This window comes from Heloderma suspectum, chromosome 1 (assembly GCF_057233095.1).
Source record: "Heloderma suspectum isolate Gila_16-S chromosome 1, 16-S_ref, whole genome shotgun sequence".
NCBI lineage: Eukaryota > Metazoa > Chordata > Lepidosauria > Squamata > Helodermatidae > Heloderma > Heloderma suspectum.
The window spans coordinates 148,506,750-148,527,553 of record NC_139458.1 but is presented as its reverse complement, the minus strand read 5'-3'; the positions used below and the strand labels follow the sequence as shown (position 1 = coordinate 148,527,553).

At 45.6% G+C, this 20,804-nt stretch overlaps 1 protein-coding gene across 1 annotated transcript in view; it reads left to right on the top strand.

The window, feature by feature from the left end:
• Positions 1–20,804, top strand: part of CNTNAP5 (contactin associated protein family member 5) — a 664,045-nt gene that overhangs the window by 620,580 nt on the left and 22,661 nt on the right. Inside the window, exon 21 of the mRNA XM_084806776.1 lies at positions 129–216. Within this exon, the coding sequence (XP_084662902.1) occupies positions 129–216 (88 nt within the window). The remainder of the gene's footprint in view (positions 1–128; positions 217–20,804) is intronic.

The following is a 20,804-nucleotide window of genomic DNA, read 5'->3' as shown; positions in this document are numbered from 1 at the left end:
CAGATGCCCAGCACGGGAAGTTATTACTTGGGTTTTGACAACAAGCCTTGTGCTATAGAATTGCCAGGGCTCTCTCTGCATGCCACAATAATGCAATTGCTTTTATTGACCTCTCTCCCCACTTCTAGATTGACCAGGTTCTCAAAGTCAAGCACAACTTTTCTTCAGAGGCTGACTTCAGGGCCATCAAATCTCTATCCTTGGGGAAAGTCACAGGTAGGCATTAGTAATGGCTTGTTGATTTGTAGATGATGACACTATGATCTTTCATGCAGTGCATTGTTCTGGATCCCTCTGGCCAAACTTTTGTTTTCAGTCTGTCTGATAATGTTGCTTACACCCTGGATATATCTAGTGGCAGGAGCTATATATGACTCTCCTTACTGAGTGATGACACACTGCTTTGTTTCAGGGTGCTTCCTGATGAGGCTTTGTGTGTGTGCGTGCGTGCGCACAATTGTCCTGCCTTATTCATTGAATGGGGGGGGGGAGCGGGGAGTCAAGATAATATTGTCTTCAGTTTATAGTCCTCCTGTATTTTCCCACCATTTTCATCTTTTTTCTTACCAGAAAAAAATTTGTTATGGAAGAAAAGATGGAATATCTGCACAATGTGCTGTGAATGTTAGCGCTAGGAGCCCACCACCTGGAAGCATCCTTAGAGACCGTCTCTGTATAGGAAAAAAGAAGGATGTGTTGGGTGATTAGGAGCAGGAGCAGGCAAGGTGACAGGTTTGGGAAGGGCTAGCGGAACTTGGGGGTTGTGTTGAGCAGCAGAGTTGTGCTTCTGGAAAAACAAAACAAAACAGTACCTCATTGTCATTGTCTTCCAAATTTGGTACCAGCCTGCAACACGGAAAAATGTTTATTTAGGACTCTTCTTAAATCCCAGGTTTGGTGAGTACGTAAGAAAAACAAAGAGACTTGAAACTAGGGATGTACAAAAGTCACTTACCTTATGACAAAATTGATTCGCAGTGGGGAGGAGGCGCTCCGTCCCTCCCCCAAAAATTCTGGCCGGGGGGGGAGGCGCCCCATCCCTTCCACCGCGAATCCTGGCCGGCTGGGTCTGCAAATGGCGGCGGCTGTAGCCGCCGCCGTTTGCGTCCCTGCAGTCAGCCGTGATAGGCTACATAAATGTTTACGTAGCCTATCATGGCTGAGTTAAAAACAAAACAAAACGCTCATACGGCCCATGGGCGCCGCCATTTGCGTTCCTTATTTTGACAAGTCTAGTCTACGTAAACATTTACGTAGACTACTGCGATAATAAGGGGATGCTACGCTATTTGCATTCCCCTTATTTTCGCCGTAGTCTATGTAAATGTTTACGTAGACTAGACGTGCCAAAATAAGGAACGCAAATGGCGGCAGCCATGGGCGCCGCCATTTGCGTACGCGTGGTTGTTGTTTTTTTTTTAACTCAGCCATGATAGGTTACGTAAACATTTACGTAGCCTATCACGGTATTTTTTTAAAATCTAGCTGTGATAGGCTACGTAAATCTTTTTTTACGTAAAAAAAAGGGGGGAGGACCATGTTTTTTTTCTTTTTTTTTTAAACTTGGAAATGGCGGTGGCGGCAGCCGGTCGGAAGACCGGCCACCGCAGCCGCCACTGCCAAACTGCCGCCGAACCGCCGCCACCGCCAGGGAAATTCGCCCAAGGTAAATCCCGTCCCGGGGGCGGGTCGGGGGGGCAGACCATTTCGCCACCGATTTCGGGGGGCCGAATGCGTTGGCATTCGGCCTCCCCGAGATTCGTGGCAAAATTCTCTGACATCCCTAGTTTTAATCCTACATACTATACATGTGCATAGGACTTCAGCCTAATGCATGTATTGCGGCATGAGATTTTATGGGCTAGATCATACTTTAGTAGGTGGATAAGGGCTAAGCTGCTCAAAATTCAACCCATCCCCAGTCAGTTGTGTTTTCCTTGGTAGTGTGGGGAAGCAGCTGTGGGGATTTTAAGTGGGGAAATGTCTGAGTGGGAGTCCTCCATCCCCTCTCAGCACACACACATGGCAGCACATATAATTTCATATCGCAATATTTTTGTTAAAAAATAAACAAATATATTACAAGCATATCTACTTTGCCTCAGAGAAATGTTTGTTTCTTGGAGGCAGAATCAGGAAGGCTGTGAACAAAAATATATTTCATCTCCTTGATCCCTATGTTTTGAACATTCTTTGTTATGAATTGTTGATTTTGCTTCTGGGAACATCTTGGAAATGGACTGGTCCTAGCTATGGAGAGCATGTGTGAATCTGCAAAGGATGTGTATCATGTAAGGTGCTGTGATATCCTTAATCTATCTCTGTGTGGCCTGAAACCTTAAAAGACATGCAAGTATTAATTTCATAATTTGCTAATCTTGGGGTGACAGCTCCAGTAGGGATGTTGCTATGATTTGCTAATTTTAGCAGGGACAAATAATTCTTGCAAAAAACTCACCTTTAAAAATGTCTACAATATTGCAGGTAAATATCAGTGTAACCTCAGAAGGGCTCCAATTATATTTTGTGTTTGAACCCCTTCATCTTCCTTCTTAAATTAGCCAGTGAATGATATTTTTATAAGTGCTCTCATTTCACATTACAATGTTTAAAAATAAAGGGTATGTGTGTTGTGTATCCCCCAAGGGTTTTATAGGACATTTCATATCATGTGAACCATCTTTCAGAGCCTGAGCAATACTAACTTTCAGGCTGGGGTGGGGTATGACACTTTGGAAGCGTTCTGTCCTAGAATGATTGTCTATTTAGAATGATGTAGATTTTTTATTTTAATTTTGAAACTACACAATATACACAGTGTGTTTGATGCAACTGCAAGCATGCTCCTTGGGTATGCAAATGGCCACTTCCCTGAAATTTTATATAGATCAATAGCTGAAGGTCCTTGTTGATTAATGTTCTTTGGTGGTTAATAGCATACCAAGCCCACATTCCAGCTGTCTGGATGGGGCCTCAAGAAAGATGTCTTTTTGCTCATTTTTACCAGACCAAAAGAAAGAAATGTGGACTTTTGGAGGTAGCTGTCAAGAAGCAGCCTTGTGTTTGAGGGTGCATGGATGAGTGTTTTCCTGAGTGTGGATTGATGTTGCTTTAAAGAACAGGGTTTCTTCCTCCTTTCCCTGTTCAACTTGTATCTGCAACAATAAACAAATATTATAGAAATCAAATTACCAAAACCCTTGCCACTCGAGAAGTGCAGAAAGTAAAATGCTACATTAATACAAACCCAAATGAAGATCTTATGACTAAATGGACTCTCACTACTTTACAAAATCATCCCTCATATTCTTCTCTCTGCTTTGTTGTTGTTGTTCCCTGACTGCTCTGCCTCAGTCCTTTTCCTTCTTTGTTCAGTGACTAAGATCTTAAAGGACTGGTGCTTCATAGGACCATTGTAAAGGACTGATGCTCAATAGATGAAGGATTCCATCTATTCTAAGCCCTGCCCAGCAGGGTGGGAGAGACAACAGAGGCTTTTTAGTTTCCTGTTTCTCCCTGAATGCATTTTGAGCTAGATGGTTCAGAGGTCCATGTAGTTCTCTGATGGTTCAGAGTAGGGATGTTGGACAAATCCTCCATGGACCCCAATGAGGCTGGATTGTATTGAATCCAGCCCCCTGAAGTCCTTGGAGGATCAGATCTCCTACCTTGCGAAGTCCTTGCTGGCCGGATCCTGCCTGCTGCCGGCTCCGAAGCCACCATTGCTGTATCACTGGCTGGACTGACAGACTGCAGATGCAAATGGTATCCGCTACAACATTTGCATCCCTGCTATTTGACGTGATAGGCCACGTAAATCTTTACATAGCCTATTGCATGAAAAAACAGGGATGCAAATGGCGTATTTGAATCCCTGTTCCTTCGTGTGATAGGCTACATAAAGACTTACATAGCCTATCATGTCAAAGAGCAGGGACACAAATGGCATGGTGGATGCCATTTGCGTCCGAAGTCCATCAGTCCAGCCAGTGATATGGCAATGGTGGCCGTACTATTACTGGGGCTTCAGAGCTGGCCAGCAGAGTCAACACGGAGAGGAGCCGGCCGGCAAGGATTCCAGGGGGGAGGAATTGCTCTCTATACATATACAAATATGTATCAAATTCTAGTTTTGGAGCTCCTTGGGGCAGGAATCTGTTCTCTTTTAAATTCTCTTTGTAAAGCTCCATACACCCTGTATAAATTAATTGGTGAATTAATATTAATGACAATGTAACTTTATGTATGTATGTATGTATTTATTTGCAGTGCTTCTGTGTGCCCCATAAGTAGGGTTCTGTAGGCTGCGTTCATGCAAAAATGAAAATACCAATAAAATGAAGCACTACCATAAAAATCCCACAGGACAAGCAGATTCTAAAATGCTCATATTCCAAAGACTGAGAGGTTTTACAAAACAACAGCAGCAGCAACAACTTTGACACCCCCCCCCCACAACATCTTGGAGAATTGTTTAAGGAAGTCTTTACTGGGAACCTAAAGGTCCATGAATTAGATGCCAGGCAAGCTTCTCTGGGCTGGGCTTTCCACAACTGAAAGGCCCTCTCCCTAGAAGCCAACCACCAAATCTCAGTAGGCCGGGGAACCCATGAGAAGATGCAACCCTCTCTACTCATCTCTTCTTGTCTTTCTAGACACTAACTAGGATTAGTGTCAGAAATCCCTTGGCCCCCTCTATCCTTAAGCACTCACACATAAAAAAATACAGAGGCTTCAGTCTCACACCTTTAATTCATTATTCACTAGGGATGTCAGAGAATTCCGCCACGGATCTCAGTGAGGCCGAATGCCAGTGCATTCAGCCCCCCGAAATCCGTGCTGGAACGGCCTACCCCCCACTCCCCCGCGGATCCCCCCCAGGACAAGACTTACCTGGGGCAGATGTTCCGGGCGGCGGCGGCTGGTCTTCTGACCGGCTACCGCCGCCGCCATTTGCAGTCTTGTCGGGGTTTGTTTGTTTTTTTAACAGATACATGATAGGCTACGTAAAGACTTACGTAGCCTATCACGTCTGGGTTAAAAAAAAAAACGCGTACACAAATGGCGGCGGCTATGGCTGCCGCCATTTGCGTCCCTTATTTTTTGCTGTCTTAGTCTACGTAAATATTTACGTAGAGCATTACGGCGAAAATAAAGGGGAACGCAAATAGCGTAGTGGGTGCTATTTGCGTCCCTTTTTGATTTGCCGTTTTAGCCTACATAAATATTTACATAGGCTAAAATGGCGAATCAAAAAGGGAAGCAAATAGCACCCACTACGCTATTTGCGTCCCCTTTATTTTCGCCGTCATACTCTATGTAAATATTTATGTAGACTAAGATGGAGAAAATAAGGGATGCAAATGGCAGCGGCCCTAGCCGCCTCCATTTGCATACGCATTGTTGTTTTTTACCCAGAGCCTATTATTCACAGGTTGGTTACAGATGGGAATCTCTGAAGACTCTCTGTATACAAAGGAATGCCTCCAGGGGATTCAAATGGGATCATCAAAAGTTGCCCACAGTTTGAAAGGGAGGCTATCTGGCTTGGCTAACTTACGGAGGGAGGTCGCACCCCTCACGTGATGCTTCCCTGCGTAACCTCTCACGCATCGCTTACTGGGTCGACCATCTGAGCTCCGCCCCTGACCTTTCCCTCTTAGCTCTGTGCCGTCACCTCATGTCTCTTAGGTCACAGTCCTCAAGCCCCCACTCCTCTTGCTCGCTGCTTCTCACAGAGGGGAGTAAGGAGGAAGCTTTGTGCCCAGCCATCTGGGAGTTGGTAACTCCCCACGCCTACCCATATCTGAACTGGATTGTGAAAATGCCTCCCCCAGTTCTGGCTGTTCCTCTTCTGAATCTGAGCTCCTAACTAGGGATGGCAGAGAATTCTGCCATGGATCTTGATGAGGCCGAATGCCAGTGCCTGCCACCCCCTGCCCCTCCACGGATCCCCCCCCCGGATCCCTCCAGGACAAGACTTACCTGGGGTGGATCTTCCAGGCAGCGGCAGCTCCGGCGGCGGCTTCGGCGGCGGTGGCAAGTCTTCCTACCGGCTGCCACTGCCACCATTTGCAGTCTTGTAAAAGAAAACAAATGACGTGATTGGCTACGTAAAGATTTATGTAGTCTATCATGGCTGGGTTTTTTAAAAAAAAACATGTACGCAAATGGCGGCGGCTACGGCCACCGCCATTTGCCTTCCTTATTTTTGGCCGTCTTAGTCTACGTAAATATTTACGTAGACTATGGTGGCGAAAATAAAGGGGAACGCAAATAGTGTTGCCCTTATTTTCGCCATAGTCTACATAAATGTTTACGTAGACTACCCGTGCCAAAACAAGGAACGCAAATGGCAGCGCCCATGGGCACCGCCATTTGTGTACGTGCTTTTTTTTTTTCAAAGTCAGCCGTGATAGGCTACGTAAAGATTTATGTAGCCTATCACTTTTTTTTTTTACTTTACTTTTTTCTTTCGCAGCCTGAGAGGCGGGGCGCTCCCCCCCGGCCAGAATTTTGGTGGGGAGTGATGGGGTGCCTCCCCCCCGACCAGAATTTCAGTGGGGAGGGACGGGGCACCTCCCCACCTGCCAAGAATTTCGGGGGGAGAAACGGAGCGCCTCCCCCCCAAAAAAAATCTGTGGGACCAGGTAAGGGACTTTTGTCCATCCCTAGATAGGTTACTTTAAAAATAAATAAACAAACAAACAATTTCCCCCTCCCTCCCCCACCCTGCATTTAAAACACTACTGGTGCAGCAGTTTAAGTTAAGTATCTTTTCCCCTGTCCTTGAAAATTCCCAGCTGGCTCAGTCATATAGGGAAAAAAAAGACCATGTGGCCCAGCCTTCCTTAGCCTGGTGCCCTCCAGAAGCTTTTGACTATGTTTCCCATCAGCCCCAGCCAGCCTGTGCAAGAATCAGGGGTGATGGGAGTTGTAGTGTAAAACATCTGGAGGGCACCAGGCTGGGGAAGGCTGACCTGGGCAGTGTTAAAATTAATGCCAGGAATAGGGATGTCCAAGAATTCATTTACATTTGAAAAATTGACAAAAATGCCATTTGCAGCCCTGAACACAAATGCAATTTTTCAGAAAAAGCATGCACATTCTGAAGCTTGCAATAGCATTTGCAAATTATATCCTTTTTGAAAAATTACACACTTTTCAAAAGTGATGCATTTTCATGCTTTAATTAATGGGGAGGGGAACTGTACTTTTGGGTGCATGCTTTGAAAAGTGTGCTGTTTCCTGTTTGAAACCCCCTCCATGCTTGCATTCAGATGAGTGAGAATGAGGCAAAATGAGCATTGGGGTAGGAGAAGGAGAACCTCAATGTGCACAAAAATCACTTTTTTTGTCCACCTCTAGCTAGCAAAGCTGAAGCTGGTTGCACAGATTCCCTCTGTTCCAGTTAATGAGATATGTATCCATGTATCTATCCGACAGTGGATAACTGCCAAAATCTGTATTAGTGTCATACCTTTATTACAGCAACCAAAAGATTAAAAAAAAAATGTGCAAGCTTTTGAGATCTCTTTATCAGACAAACGGTTAGAAAAAACAGGTTTGCTGGGGGGCGAGATGGGAAGGAAAACCCTTGACTTGATGATGAAGTCACACAGTATCTGCATGTTCAGTCAGAATAGGGATGTCAGTCAGGCAGAGGCCCTTTCAGGGTCTGGCAGATTCCTGTGACGCCTCCAGCTTGGCTTTCCAAGGGTTTGTTCCAGAAATCTGGGAACTTTCTCCCCTTTTGAGGAACTGCATTGTTCCACAAATTACAGCCATAATATGCATAAATTATGGCTGTAATTTGCAGCACAGTTCTGTGAAAGGGGAAAACATTCCCCCTGCTTTGGCTGCCATGCTCACCCCTCATGCTCTGCTTGCTGATGACAACACTGGCAAGGAGAGCACAAGGGGTACTCATGGGATAGCAACAGCAGGAAGAGAGTCCTCCCTCCACACCACTGCTGCCCACTGGCACTGCTGCCACGCACACACCCCTTGCACCCTCCTTTCAGGGGTCAGTATCAGCAGGAAGAGAGGAAGAGGTGCGCGTGGTGGAAAATCTGCCACCTGGCCTGACTCGCTGCAGACCAAGTTTGGCCAGCTGATGTATGTTGGACCAGAGTTGGGTGGTGATGGTGGGGTCAAGCTGGCAAAAGTTTGCCAAGGTCACCCTCCGCGATTCCTCTGACATCCCCAGCTCAGCGTCCTGAGATGAGGTGATGGAGGAGGGCTGTGTAGACATTCAGATTAAGTTCTGCTTATCATGTGATTGTTAGAAGGTTGGGCCTGGAGTTGCCCCTCGGGTTTCTGGGAACAAGAAAGGGGGAAATGTTGGATCCCCCATTTTGGAAATATAAAATCTACTGTTTCCATCCTGGGTGAAGATAATCCTGCTATACTTCTCCAGTAGGGCACATAAGGCCATTTAGTGTGATTTGCATGTCAGATGACTTGTAAAAAGAAAAGAAATAGGCCATGTAGTGCACAAATGATAACATGTCCAATTTTTCCCTTTTTACTTAATCATGCAATTATGCACACACTCCAGTACCATTCCTCTTATAATCACAGCACTTGATATATTAGCTGGAGGCTCCATTTAACTGAAGTTAACAGGCAGGCATTGTTCAATGCTTTAAAATCTATAGCTGCTCTTGGATACTCAGTTGAGATGTGGATCGGCTTATCTATATCATGGTGAAACTATGAAACTGGTCCAGCCTTTCTTTGGAATTAATTATTACATTGCTTCCAGGCAGCCTGTTTTCCGCCTGTATGTGTTTTTCATCTGGGAATTCCTAAGGATGATAAAGGAGTTTAAATTAAACTACTGGGTTTTCTATTAAATAAATGAGGGCTCTTTTGATGTGCACAGTCGCTCATGCACATAGCTTACCTGCAAGGGAAAAGTTAAGTGAATGAATCAGAGCACACAAGCCAGTTCTGAAATTAATAATAGAAATTCTCAAAGAAAATCAGAAACGAGGTGGAGCATAGGATACTGCCGAACCACAGAACATGAACAAAAAAGAATTGGGGGAAAATCCATCTACCCCTAGCTGGAATAAAAGAAATAAACCATAGAAAGGAGGTGTAAAAATCTCCTAGTTTCATAGGGCATTTTGCATTCTGAAATTCACAACTCCAGAATGTTTATCCCATCAGTAGTCTAAGACAGCCTTTTACAAACAAAGGCTTAAATCCAGCATCTTCATTCCACCAGTGGAAGGATACTGCTGGGAGAACAGGACTTCCACATCCTGTCTTCCCCCTCTGCAGCCTTCTGTGTGCCCTCCAAATCCAAAGGGTTTGTCCAGAGGAGAATTGGAGGGTATATGGGGGGCTGCAGGGGATGGAGTGTATACAGAATCCCATTTTGGCAGTAGTATCCTTCTGTTGGTGAAACAAAGATGTTGGATCTGACCCACCGAAACTAGGTCTATTTATATTTATGACAGTAAGGTTATTGCCTGTAGTTTACTGGAAAATGTCAAATTTGCTTGCCTTAGTTAGCCTTGACCTTATGAATTCACAAACAGCTTTGTTGTCTCTGAAGATCTCTTTTTCCCCTCCATGTATGACCTCACATATGCCCTGTCTTTTAAAGGATGAATTATTAAATGCTTGTTAGTGCTTAAAGTGTTATGGCTTCGTGTTTTCAAACTCTTTCACTCCCATGTTCGCAGTGGTCACCAAAGTTTGGATACAAGGAATTGTTTTGTTGCACTTAAACTAGGGATGTTGGTGGAATCCACAATGGATTCAAATGAGATTGGATTTCTGTGAATACTACCTGATTCCACAGCGGGCTGGCTTTTTCCAAGTCATACAGATTCTGTGGACTTGTGGACTTTTTTTTTCCCCACTTTTGGGGGAGATTTATGCAAATCCGCACTTGTGCATTAGCAATAATGCACATTACCACAAGCGCACATTTGAAAATGTATAAAATTCTCGGACAAAAAATCTGATTCCATCCATGAACAGGCAACGGAATGAAAGACACCAGACAATCCATGCAACACAAATGGAATGGATTTAACAAAATCTGTACATCCCTAGCTTCAACACTCTTGCCAAGTTTTCTTCATTCACAGCCACATGAAAGACTAATCCATGAGCTTACATTTATTCTGTCGCTGAGTTGTTGAAGGAAAAATATACATTTCTGTTCATGCAGAGTAGCCTTTTGTGACTCAGCAGCACAGGTTTTCTATCCCTATAAGAATTCCTTTTCTGGGAAGTTTGGCAAACCCAAAGCACTCCAGTGGGGCCATCCAAAGGCTTTCTGTTCCTGACTGTTCTTCTGTGCAATAGCCACGGGTCTGCAGAAATACAGTGGAGGAAGGTTGGTGATGGGAGCATTGTGGCTGCTAAACCTAAGCCTGTCATCATGGATTGCTGCCTGAAGGTGTTTTCATGTGCTCAACTGAATCATGTAGACTGAATTGCAGCGGGCACATCCTTTGTTACTGGTGGCAAGCCTGATATCTACTCTGTCTCTGATTTTGAGTTTTAGAGAGCAATCCTATGGTCCCTGGCTGGGTGTCCCAGGGACAATAGGATTGTTCAGATCCCCCTTCTGAGGTCACAGACAGTGCTCCAAGCTCAGAAGGGGGAGTTGGAGATCCACCCCTTGTAGCTGGTATGGAAAGAAATGCACCCATTCCCCACCTTCCAAAGAATCCAGAGTCCACGGCGGACTGGCTGCGCTTACCTCCGGGTCTGGAGGAGTTCCCACAGAGAGGTTCTCCAGCTTCCTAAAGAATGCAATATGTTAACGGAACTGCCATTAGCTTATCACAGGAAAGCTATAGCTGCAAATGGTGTATTGTATACAGCTGTAAACAGCTTCAATTTCAGTAAAAGTAAATGCTTTACAGCCGCATATGATGCTCAATAAAACCACTGAGGCCGAAGAAGCTGAGGTTGATCGGTTCTATGAAGACCTACAACACCTTCTAGAATGAACACACAAAAAAATATGTCCTCTTGATCATAGGGGATTGGAATGCTAAAGCAGGAAGTCAAGAAATCACCAGGATAACATGCAAGCATGGCCTTGGTGTACAAAATGAAGCAGGACAAAGGCTAATCAAGTTTTGCCAAGGGAACACGCTGATCATAGCAAACACTCTTTTCCAACAGCACAAGAGGCGACTCTACACATGGACGTCACCAGATGGTCAATATCGAAATCAGATTGATTATGTCCTCTGCAGCCAAAGATGGAGAAGCTCTATACAGTCAATAAAAACAAGACCTGGAGCTGACTGTAGCTCAGATCATGAGCTTCTTGTTGCAAAATTTCAGCTTAAATTGAAGAATGTAGGGAAAACCACTAAACCATTCAGGTATGACCTAAATCATATCCCCTATGAATATACAGTGGAGGTGAGGAATAGATTTCAGGGATTAGACCTGATAGACAGAGTGCCTGAGGAACTATGGACGGAGGTCCATAATATTGTTCAGGAGGCAGCAACTCAATCCATCCCAAAGAAAAAGAAATGCAAGAAAGCAAAGTGGCTGTCTGGACTCTGATGAGGCTTTACAAGTAGCTGAGGAAAGAAGGAAAGTGAGAAGCAAGGGAGAAAGGGGAAGATCTATCCAACTGAATGCAGAGTTCCAGAGAATAGCAAGGAGAGACAAGAAGGCCTTCTTAAATGAACAATGCAAAGAAATTGAGGAAAACAACAGAATGGGAAAGACTAGAAATCTCTTCAAGAAAATTGGAGATCTCAAGGGAACGTTTTGTGCAAAGACGGGCATGATAAAGGACAAAGAAGGTAGGGACCTAACAGAAGCAGATGAGATTAAGAAGAGGTGGAAAGAATACACAGAAGAACTATACAGGAAAGATCTGAATGTCCCTGATAGCCATGAGAGTGCGGTCATTGAACTTGAGCCGGACATCCTAGAGAGTGAAGTCAAGTGGGCCTTAGGAAGCATTACTAACAACAAAGCTAGCAGAGATGACAGTATTCCAGCTGAGCTATTTAAGATCCTAAAAGATGATGCTGTTAAAGTGCTGCACTCAATATGCCAACAAATTTGGAACACTCAACAGTGGCCACAAGACTGGGAAAGGTCAGTTTACATCCCAATTCCAAAGAAGGGCAATGCCAAAGAGTGTTCAAACTACCGCACAATTGCACTTGTTTCACATGCCAGCAAGGTTATGCTCAAAATCCTACAAGCTAGGCTTCAGCAGCATGTGAACCGAGAATTACTGGAAGTACAAGTGGGCATTTGAAGAGGCAGAGGAACTAGAGATCAAATTGCCAACATTTGCTGGATCATGGAGAAAGCAAGAGAATTCCAGAAGAACATCTATTTTTGCTTCATTGACTACGCTAAAGCCATTGATTGTGTGGATCACAACAAACTGTGGCAAATAGTAAGAAGCAGAGACATCACCTTGCTGACAAAGGTTCATATAATCAAAGCTATGGGTTTCCCAGTAGTAATGTATGGCTGTGAGAGCTGGACTGTAAGGAAGGCTGAGCGCCAAAGAATTGATGCTTTTGAACTGTGGTGCTGGAGAAGACTCTTACGAGTCCCCAGGACTGCAAGGAGGTCAAATCAGTCCATCCTAAAGGAAATCAACCCTGACTGCTCATTGGAATGACAGATCCTGAAGCTGAAGCTCAAATATTTTGGCCATCTAATGCAAAGAGAAAACTCCCTGGAAAGGACCCTGATGCTGGGAAAGACTGAAGGCAAAAGGAGAAGGGGACGGCAGAGGATGAGATGGCTAGATAGCATCACCGATGCAATGAATATGAACTTGAGCACGCTCCGGGAGGGAGCGGAGGACAGGAAGGCCGGGCATGCTATGGTCCATGGGGTCACGAAGAGTCGGACACAACTTAACGGCTGAACAACAACAACAGTGGTGTACAATATGGCATTTACAGCTGTAGTTTTCCTGTGATAAGCTAATGGCAGCCACCATTAGAGTGTCACATTTTTTAGAAAGCTGGAGAGCCATTCTGCCAACTCCAGCAGACACAGAAGGGCTCCGGAGGACTCTGTGGGGCCCCAAGAGGCCCAGATTTGCCCTTCAGTGGACCCCCTGCCCCCAGACCAGACAGTGGGGGGCTTTTACATCCCTAGTTTCAGTGGGCAGGGAGGGGAGGAGACCAGAGAGGCCAGGATATGAGTTATCCTGAGCCTCTTCCAGTCTTCTTTCCTCCCCCCTGAAGCGTCCTTGGTAGATGGGCTAAAAAGACCATCTAGTGAAATCTGCAGGGCGGGAGGACAGAGAGGCATCTGCTGCTTTTCCTGCCTCCAAGTCTGGGGGCTTCTGATCACCAAGGGCCTCCAGGACCATGCTGAGGGCCTTCAGGATCACTTTCAGGACCATGCACTACTCAGGACCTCCGCATGTTGGAATATGTGCTATGTGCTATTTCTACCTCACACAAAGTTGTGGAGGCAACATAGTACTGATGTGGGAGAGGGCAGGGCCACCAAGATCCCACTTTCCCACTGCCCTCACCACACGTTCAAGTCTGAACAATTTTCTGTGAGTGTGAAAAGTTCTTCATTCAAAAAGGGAAGGCGGTCTGGTCTGCTTGAGGATCTCTTTGTGTGAACGTGTCAAGAGATTGACGGGTTGTTGTTTTTTCAGTTGTGGTGTGATGAGATTCATCTGAAACTGGGCTGCTGGGTAGGATGGCCAGGTGTCTTACTTTACAGAGGACAGCTGCCTATTTGGACAGCTGGCAGAGGACAGTCCTCTATTTGAAGGTGTCTTCTCTTTGATGGGCTCTCCAGTCGAAGTCTGGTTTAACATCAATAAACCCTAAAGAGGGAGAGCAGAGGTCTTGAAGTTGGCCATCCACAGTTAGTACCTAGACAACAGACTGAGCAGGCACACAGGTTACTTGGTCAGTCTTCCTCACACTGGCAAGATGTATCGTATTTCTGTTTCAACTATACTTATTATTTCTAAGTTTGCATCTACACATATAGATCAGCATGTGTAGATTTTGTGCAGATCTGGCTCCACTCTTGCCCTCTTTATTTGGCAATGTGCCATTGGTCATCCTACTGCTGGGAGGTTTTAACAAATATTCTGAACACACATCATTACGGGCTAATAGATTGTAAACTGAAGAATGGTTCAGTTCATACTGGCCTTCAGTTAGAACTAGGGATGTTGCGGGAGCCCGACTGTTTTAGGGAATTTGTTGGGCAATCCCCGCCCGCAACCCATGACCTGCATCCGCCAAGACGCTGTCCTTGCTCGCCCCCCGCTCATGCCCGCTCGCGCTCCCCAGTACTCACTGCGATCCTGTTCGGTGAGCACCACCATTTTCATGCCTTTGTTTTCTGCACAGAACAGGAAGTAAAAAAATGTGCATATTCAAATATGCGCGGTTTGGAACTGGGAAAGCTAAATAAGCACAATATTAGAAGTATAATCCCTAGGGATGGCAGAGAATTCTGCCACAGACTTCTAAAGAATCCAGCCCCCCTGGAGTCCGTGGCAGAATGGACCACTCACCTCCTCCACCCCACGAAGTTTGTGCCGGCTGGATCCTACCTGCTGCCGGCCAGGTCCGGGTCCTTCCACTCACGCCGCTGCCATCCGCTGCCGGTCTGCAAATGCAAATGGCATCCAGCGTAGCGGATGCCATTTGTGTCCCTGCTCTTTGCTGAGATAGGCTACATTAATCTTTAAATAGCAGACGCTATTTGCATCCCTGCTCTTTGCCGTGATAGGCTACGTAAAGATTTTATGTAGCAAATGCCATTTGTATCCGCAAATAGCAAACGCCATTTGCGTCCGCAGACTGGAAGCGGATGGATGTCCAGCAGCAGACGGCACTGGCCGGCAGCTCCATGGACTTGCCGCGGAGTGGAGCCGGCCGGGGAGGATTCTGGGGGGAGGAACAGATCCCTCTAATATTATGCTTATTAGGTTTCCCAGCTCCAAACTGTGCATATTTGAATATGTACATTTTTTTAAATTTCCTATTTTGCGCAGAAATCAAAGGCACAAAAATGGCGGCTCTCACCGAACGGGTTTATGGTGAGCCCAGGGAACTCATCAAACTTGTAGGTGGCCCGAGTACAGGTTTGGGGGGGGGTGCAAGCAGGGGCGCTGCTTTGGCAAGTGCATGGAGAAACCGAACTAGGGTGAGTTCTTACATTCCTAGTTAGAACTCTGGGTTCCTTCTATGTGGCCCAGTTCAATACTGATCTCAGAAGGAGCTGAGTGAGTGTGTGTGTGTGTGGAGGGGGCGGGGTAGGCACTTGGCGTTGAGAGAAAAACATTCTATATCCCTCTTTGGAGACTGCTACTATTTTCAGAAATAGCGTTTGCACGGTAATATTACTTAATTGCTGTGTCTTCTGTTACACTCCAGAGAGTATCTATAGGATCCCTTTAGGGAACATTGTCGAAACAGAAGGCTGCAAAGTCTCCACCCTCTTCCCTCATGAGATTCTCTCTTGTAGCTTTATTTTTAGATGGAACCGTTGCTCTCTCAATTGACTGCAGCTGTCTGCTATCAAAAGAATCTTCTATTCCTTTGTTTGGCATTTGCTGCTCACCATTATGCTGCATCAATCAGCTCCCTTCTTATGACAGTAGTCCACGTTGTGAGCCCTGGTTAAAAATGAAAATAAAATGGGAGTGGTTCTGTTTTGACACATTGCTTTGAAGGGCTGAGTGGATGGCTTTTGAAACGGAACAAAAATTGTCATGTCCCAGCTTTATACGATTGTGTGTTTTAGACTTTAAAATACAGTGTTTCGGGATGTTTAAAAATGTGTGGGCAAAATTAATGTTGGCATGTGTGAGTTATACTCAGCAGAACGACATCAAGATTTTCTTGTAAAATGCTAGTAATATGTGATAAAGGCCAAATTCTTTATTCGGGGCATGATGCTTTACTGTTCTAACAAATTCTAAATTTTGGTAAGCTTGTTGAGGCTTGTTCATCCACAGTCTCTACAATGCCTTTAAAAGCTAAATATCAGCACCCCCACATGGCTGGAATGTGAGACATACCTACTTGCGATGGAGACAAGAGCCTTGCCCGAATGTGTGTCCCAAGAGAGGGGGAAAGGCCATTTTGAATTTGATCTGAGAAAAATGGTTTCTTAGTAAGGGAAGCAAAGACTCCTGTTCTTGCTGTTGCTCTGGGAACTAGATATGGCTTTAAGACTACTACACCTTTCTGTAAGTCTTCTTGCTTCCTGCCCTCCACCAGCGTGCGTATTCATAATGTAAAAAAAAAAGTTCAAAAACACTCCGAGGTTCCAATCCTATGCTCACTTTCTAAATTCAGCGGGCTTTACTTCTGAGAAAATATACATAGGATTGAGCATAGCACTATAAGTTTCCTGCTCTTTGGCCTTAGATAGAACGGATCTTATAAAGCTGACCTGGAACTTCCTACTGCTTAAGTTTGTATGCCATCTTTCAGTTATTAATGGGAGAAGATATCTTTGGCTCTGTATATCTGGGGAGCAGAAGTGAAGAGGAAAAGAGCACTATAGATTGACCCTCTCTTCCATGCTCCAGTCACCTTGAATTTGTGGCTAGACACACGTTTTCAGGGAGGGGGAGAGAAGGGCCCCCGAGACCCAATAGGAAGCTGTCTAAAGCATCTTCCACAGTCTTCTCCTCTCCCCCAGAACTGCCCTCTTTTTGCCCTCTTCATCCTCCATTTACAAGGATGGAGACAATGGTGGTGCCAAAAGAACCATGCCAGCTACAAGGGGGGGGGGGAGCTCAGTTTCTGGGAACCAAGGTCAGACAACCTTGGTTCCCAGAAACTGAAATACCCTATGGCTGTCTAGTGGCCATAGGGTTGCTCTCTCCACTATATCTTTTCTCCCTGAAATCTGCCTCCTGCACCAGAGGTATATGGGTTTTGTGTACTGTCTAACCAATTATCTGAGAATGGTGAAGAATAAATCACAATTTGAGGCATTAGCTTTCATAAGAAAAAAGGAGCACCGTTAATACAGAGATAGGTCATGGAATATGGTGAAGCTGTGCCACCTCCTTGCACAAAGATCACCAGTAACGGTTTGCTTAAAAAAAAGTGTGGTCTGTCTGGACTCACCTTTAAAGAATGAGGAACAAACTCAACATCTGAATGTTTCTTCCCCACAATGGTGGTGAAAAATATGGCCAGTGTTTTCTAACTGCAGACTCACACTTCCCGCAGAGCCCCAAGGACCCAATGTTATGTTTAGTGGCAGTGCTCGGAAACAAGTACGCCCGAGGGTGATTTTCTGCCTGGCTTGTGTGCTCCGGTGCAGAAATTCATTGCTAATTACTATGCTTCTCTCTACCATCTAATTTGTGACTGAGCCAGGCTGCAATTGCAGTCATCAATTCGAAAGGACAGTGTGAAAGGAAATCTTGTTATTTTGTTATTAATTTGAATTGGATGGGTATACTGAGCCTACTGTTAGCACTGGAGGTTCATTCTGCGAGGCACTGAGCTTTCCGAACAAGGAGCTATTAGAAGAGCTTTCTGCCTGCTTTCATGTACTGTTCCAGAGCTTCTAGGCAGCCTTGGGAAAAAATGTCGAGTCCAGAGATGGTCGTAGCAGTCCAGCTCAGGGGCTGTTGATTATCTAGGAGTGGGCAAACCAAAGACTGCATATGCCTTCTGCTGCTCTCCATCTGCCCTGCCTAGCCCTGGGGAGACCCACCCACTATATATCCTGCAATCCAGTTGATCAGCAGTGCAGGACAGTCCCAGTCGGGGTAGCTGCAGGGTGGGAAAGGCTTAGCAACCATATTGTTCTCCTCTTTCTTAACCCTCCACAAATCCTGTAGTTGATTCAACAACTTTGACTGTGTCTAGCAATGACTTCCTAGAAGGTAGAGATAGAAGCATGGCTGCAATCTTGTTCAGTGGTCAAAAAATCTTTGGAGCCTGATTGGCACTATGTGAGACACTACAGCAGCAGTGAAAATGAACACGCATACACAACTGTATTTAAAGACCTTCTCAATGTAATGCAAGTGCAACACACACACACTTCCTTTATGCACGTTCCTGAACTTTAATGTTTCAGCATTGAGCAGGGGGTTGGACTCAATGGCCTTGTAGGCCCCTTCCAACCCTACTATTCTATGATTCTATGATTGTAATGCTTGGCTAAAATGGAGTAAGGAGCCATCGACATATTTTAAAACTGATATATCAAAAGTAAGATGCCTGTCGATTCAGTTTAGAGATGTGCATAGGCGTTTACATTGCTGAGCTGACAAAGAAGTACCACCAAAGTGTTTGAGAAACTTCAGCTGTGTCTGTCTGTTACAGCGATCTCTCTCTCTCCCCCTCTCTCTCTTACACACACAGACGCGCACACACAGTCTTGTGCTACCTTGATATCTAATAGATTTATTGTAAGATAAGATTATAAAAAGTAAGCACAGTAAATAGCTGATGCCAAAATAAATCTGTAGGTCTTTGAGGTGCCACCAGACTTTAGAAAGTCTGGGGGGGGGGGTGTCTTTAGAAAGTGGATTCCATATGGGCCTCTCCAGTGGTTCAATATCTAGCTGGGATGTGCTGTGATTACACAAGGGGAACGAGGTCAGCAAGTTGTGAGTGATTAATCAGAATTGGATGCGAATGATTAATGCTTTCCCAAACCCCAGGGTATAGGAGAAAATGAATCTGACATCTTAGGATGTGGTATTTCCCCCTCTTTGCCATTGGTATTTTCTTATATAGGGCACCATGGTGCTGTAGGTGCTGAATTTGAATTAATATGTAAAACATGGCCCCCTGGAAATGTATGGTTATTAAACATCCTGCAACAGGTTACTGAAAAAGGAAAGGTCATTGGCTTGGAGTCCCTGTGATAATTGCATTATCTTGGTCTTAGATGGGATCTTTATTACTGGAGCTTTGCAACTAGCAACTGTAAATATCCTCTTGCATTTATGAGTTATCTTACACAATAACCTCCTGAACATGATTTAAATTGGTCTTTCAGTTCTCTGCATTTCTTTATGAATTACATATAGGGATGTCGCAGGTGCCCAATTCTATCTGGGAATTCAGTGGAAACCCCCCCCCACCCGCACCCCCAAGACCCACTCACCAAGCCCCTGCTCTTTCTCTCCCCCTGCCCATGCTTGGCTAGTGGCCCACACTCACCCCAGCAGCCCCACTGAGCTCCACGTGGTTGCCATTTTTTGAAAAATAAAATGGCAATTGCAAAAATGTGCATATTTGCATATGCAAGAAAATGCACATATTTGTGTGTGCGCATATCAGCACATATGCGAGAATGTGCATTTTTGCAAGTGAGAGCTTTTGCATATATCTGCATTTTTCTGATCACCATTTTACTTTTCAAATTAAAAAGAAAATGGGGTGAATGCTGGCCACTTGCTGAGCATGGGAGGGGCTTGAGCGCAGTCCAGGGGGACTGGCCAGAGGGGCAGGGGCTGGGCGGGCTCCCAGAGCACCCAGACAGGGTGGGTTCACACATCTTTAATTACATATGCCACTGTATTCATTCGATAGTGGAGAAAGATCACACTTTTCTTCCATTTAGGGATGTCAGAAAATTCCGCCATGGACTCCAGTGAGGCCAGATTCTTTAGAATCCGTGGCGGAACGGCCTCCCCCCCCGCCACCCCACGGAATCCCCCCAGGACAGAGCTTACTTGGGGCGGCAGCAGCAGCAGTGGCAGCGGCTCCGGCGGCAGTGGCGGCAGGTCCGATGGCAGTGGCAGCTCCAGCTGGTCTCCCCGCCAGCCACTGCCAGGCTGCTGCGGCCACAAATGGCAGCCGTCGTAGCAGCCACCATTTGCGTCCTTGCAGGCAGCCATGATAGGCTATGTAAGTATTTATGTAGCCTATCACGGCAAAAAGCAGGGGCACAAATGATGTAGCGGCCACCATTTGCGTCCCTGCTTTAGCCATGTATCATCTGATCTCATACATCTAAGGGCCAGATTCCAATCTGAGAAAGCTCCAGGGGCCACATCCCATCTGTGGGTAGGGCGAAAGGCAAAGTGGGTGTGGCCAAAGACAGAGAGGGTACAGCCAAAATGTGATTCTTACTCATTTTAAGCCTACTCAGAAGTAAGCAGGACAAGTCTTCAGCATGCCTACCCACAAATAAGCAGGACTGAATCACTCATCAGCACTTTCAGATAGCATCCCAAATATCAAATCTTTCCATATCTACTACTACAAATAAGCAGGACATGCCTCTGCAGGATAAACATCAAAAATAAGCAGGACTGAATCCCTCAACAGCTTCCTTCCCATGTCCCGTCCCCTCTCTCCTTCAAGGAAAAGCTCTTATCTTACATCAGCTACTTATTGGAGATAAGAGCTTTTCTCTGCCAGAAGGGATGGTGGGTGCTGGGGAAGAAGCTGGTGGGCCATATAAGAAACCCCTGTGGGCTGTATCTTGCCTGTGGTCCAGAGGTTTCCCATCCCTGATTAAGGATACAACAATCCTATGCTCATTTAGTAAGCCCCATTTAATACTAGTGGATTTACTTTTGAGTAAACAGGCAGAGGATGGTGCTGTAAGGGTGCAATCCTATCGGGATAGGTGGCAGCCTCCGAACTCAGAGGCGACCGCCTATCCAATGCAGGACAGGAGCAGCATGGAGGGGATCATCCCATCCGTGCTTCAGCCACCCTGCATTTGCAGCTAGACAGCCGATTTCAGCCACTGTAGGAAGTCAGAGTGGGGGAGGGCGATGCCAGATGATGCATAGGAAACATCAGAACAGCATTTCTGCCTCCCCCCTGCCCTGTCATGCCCCCAGGAAC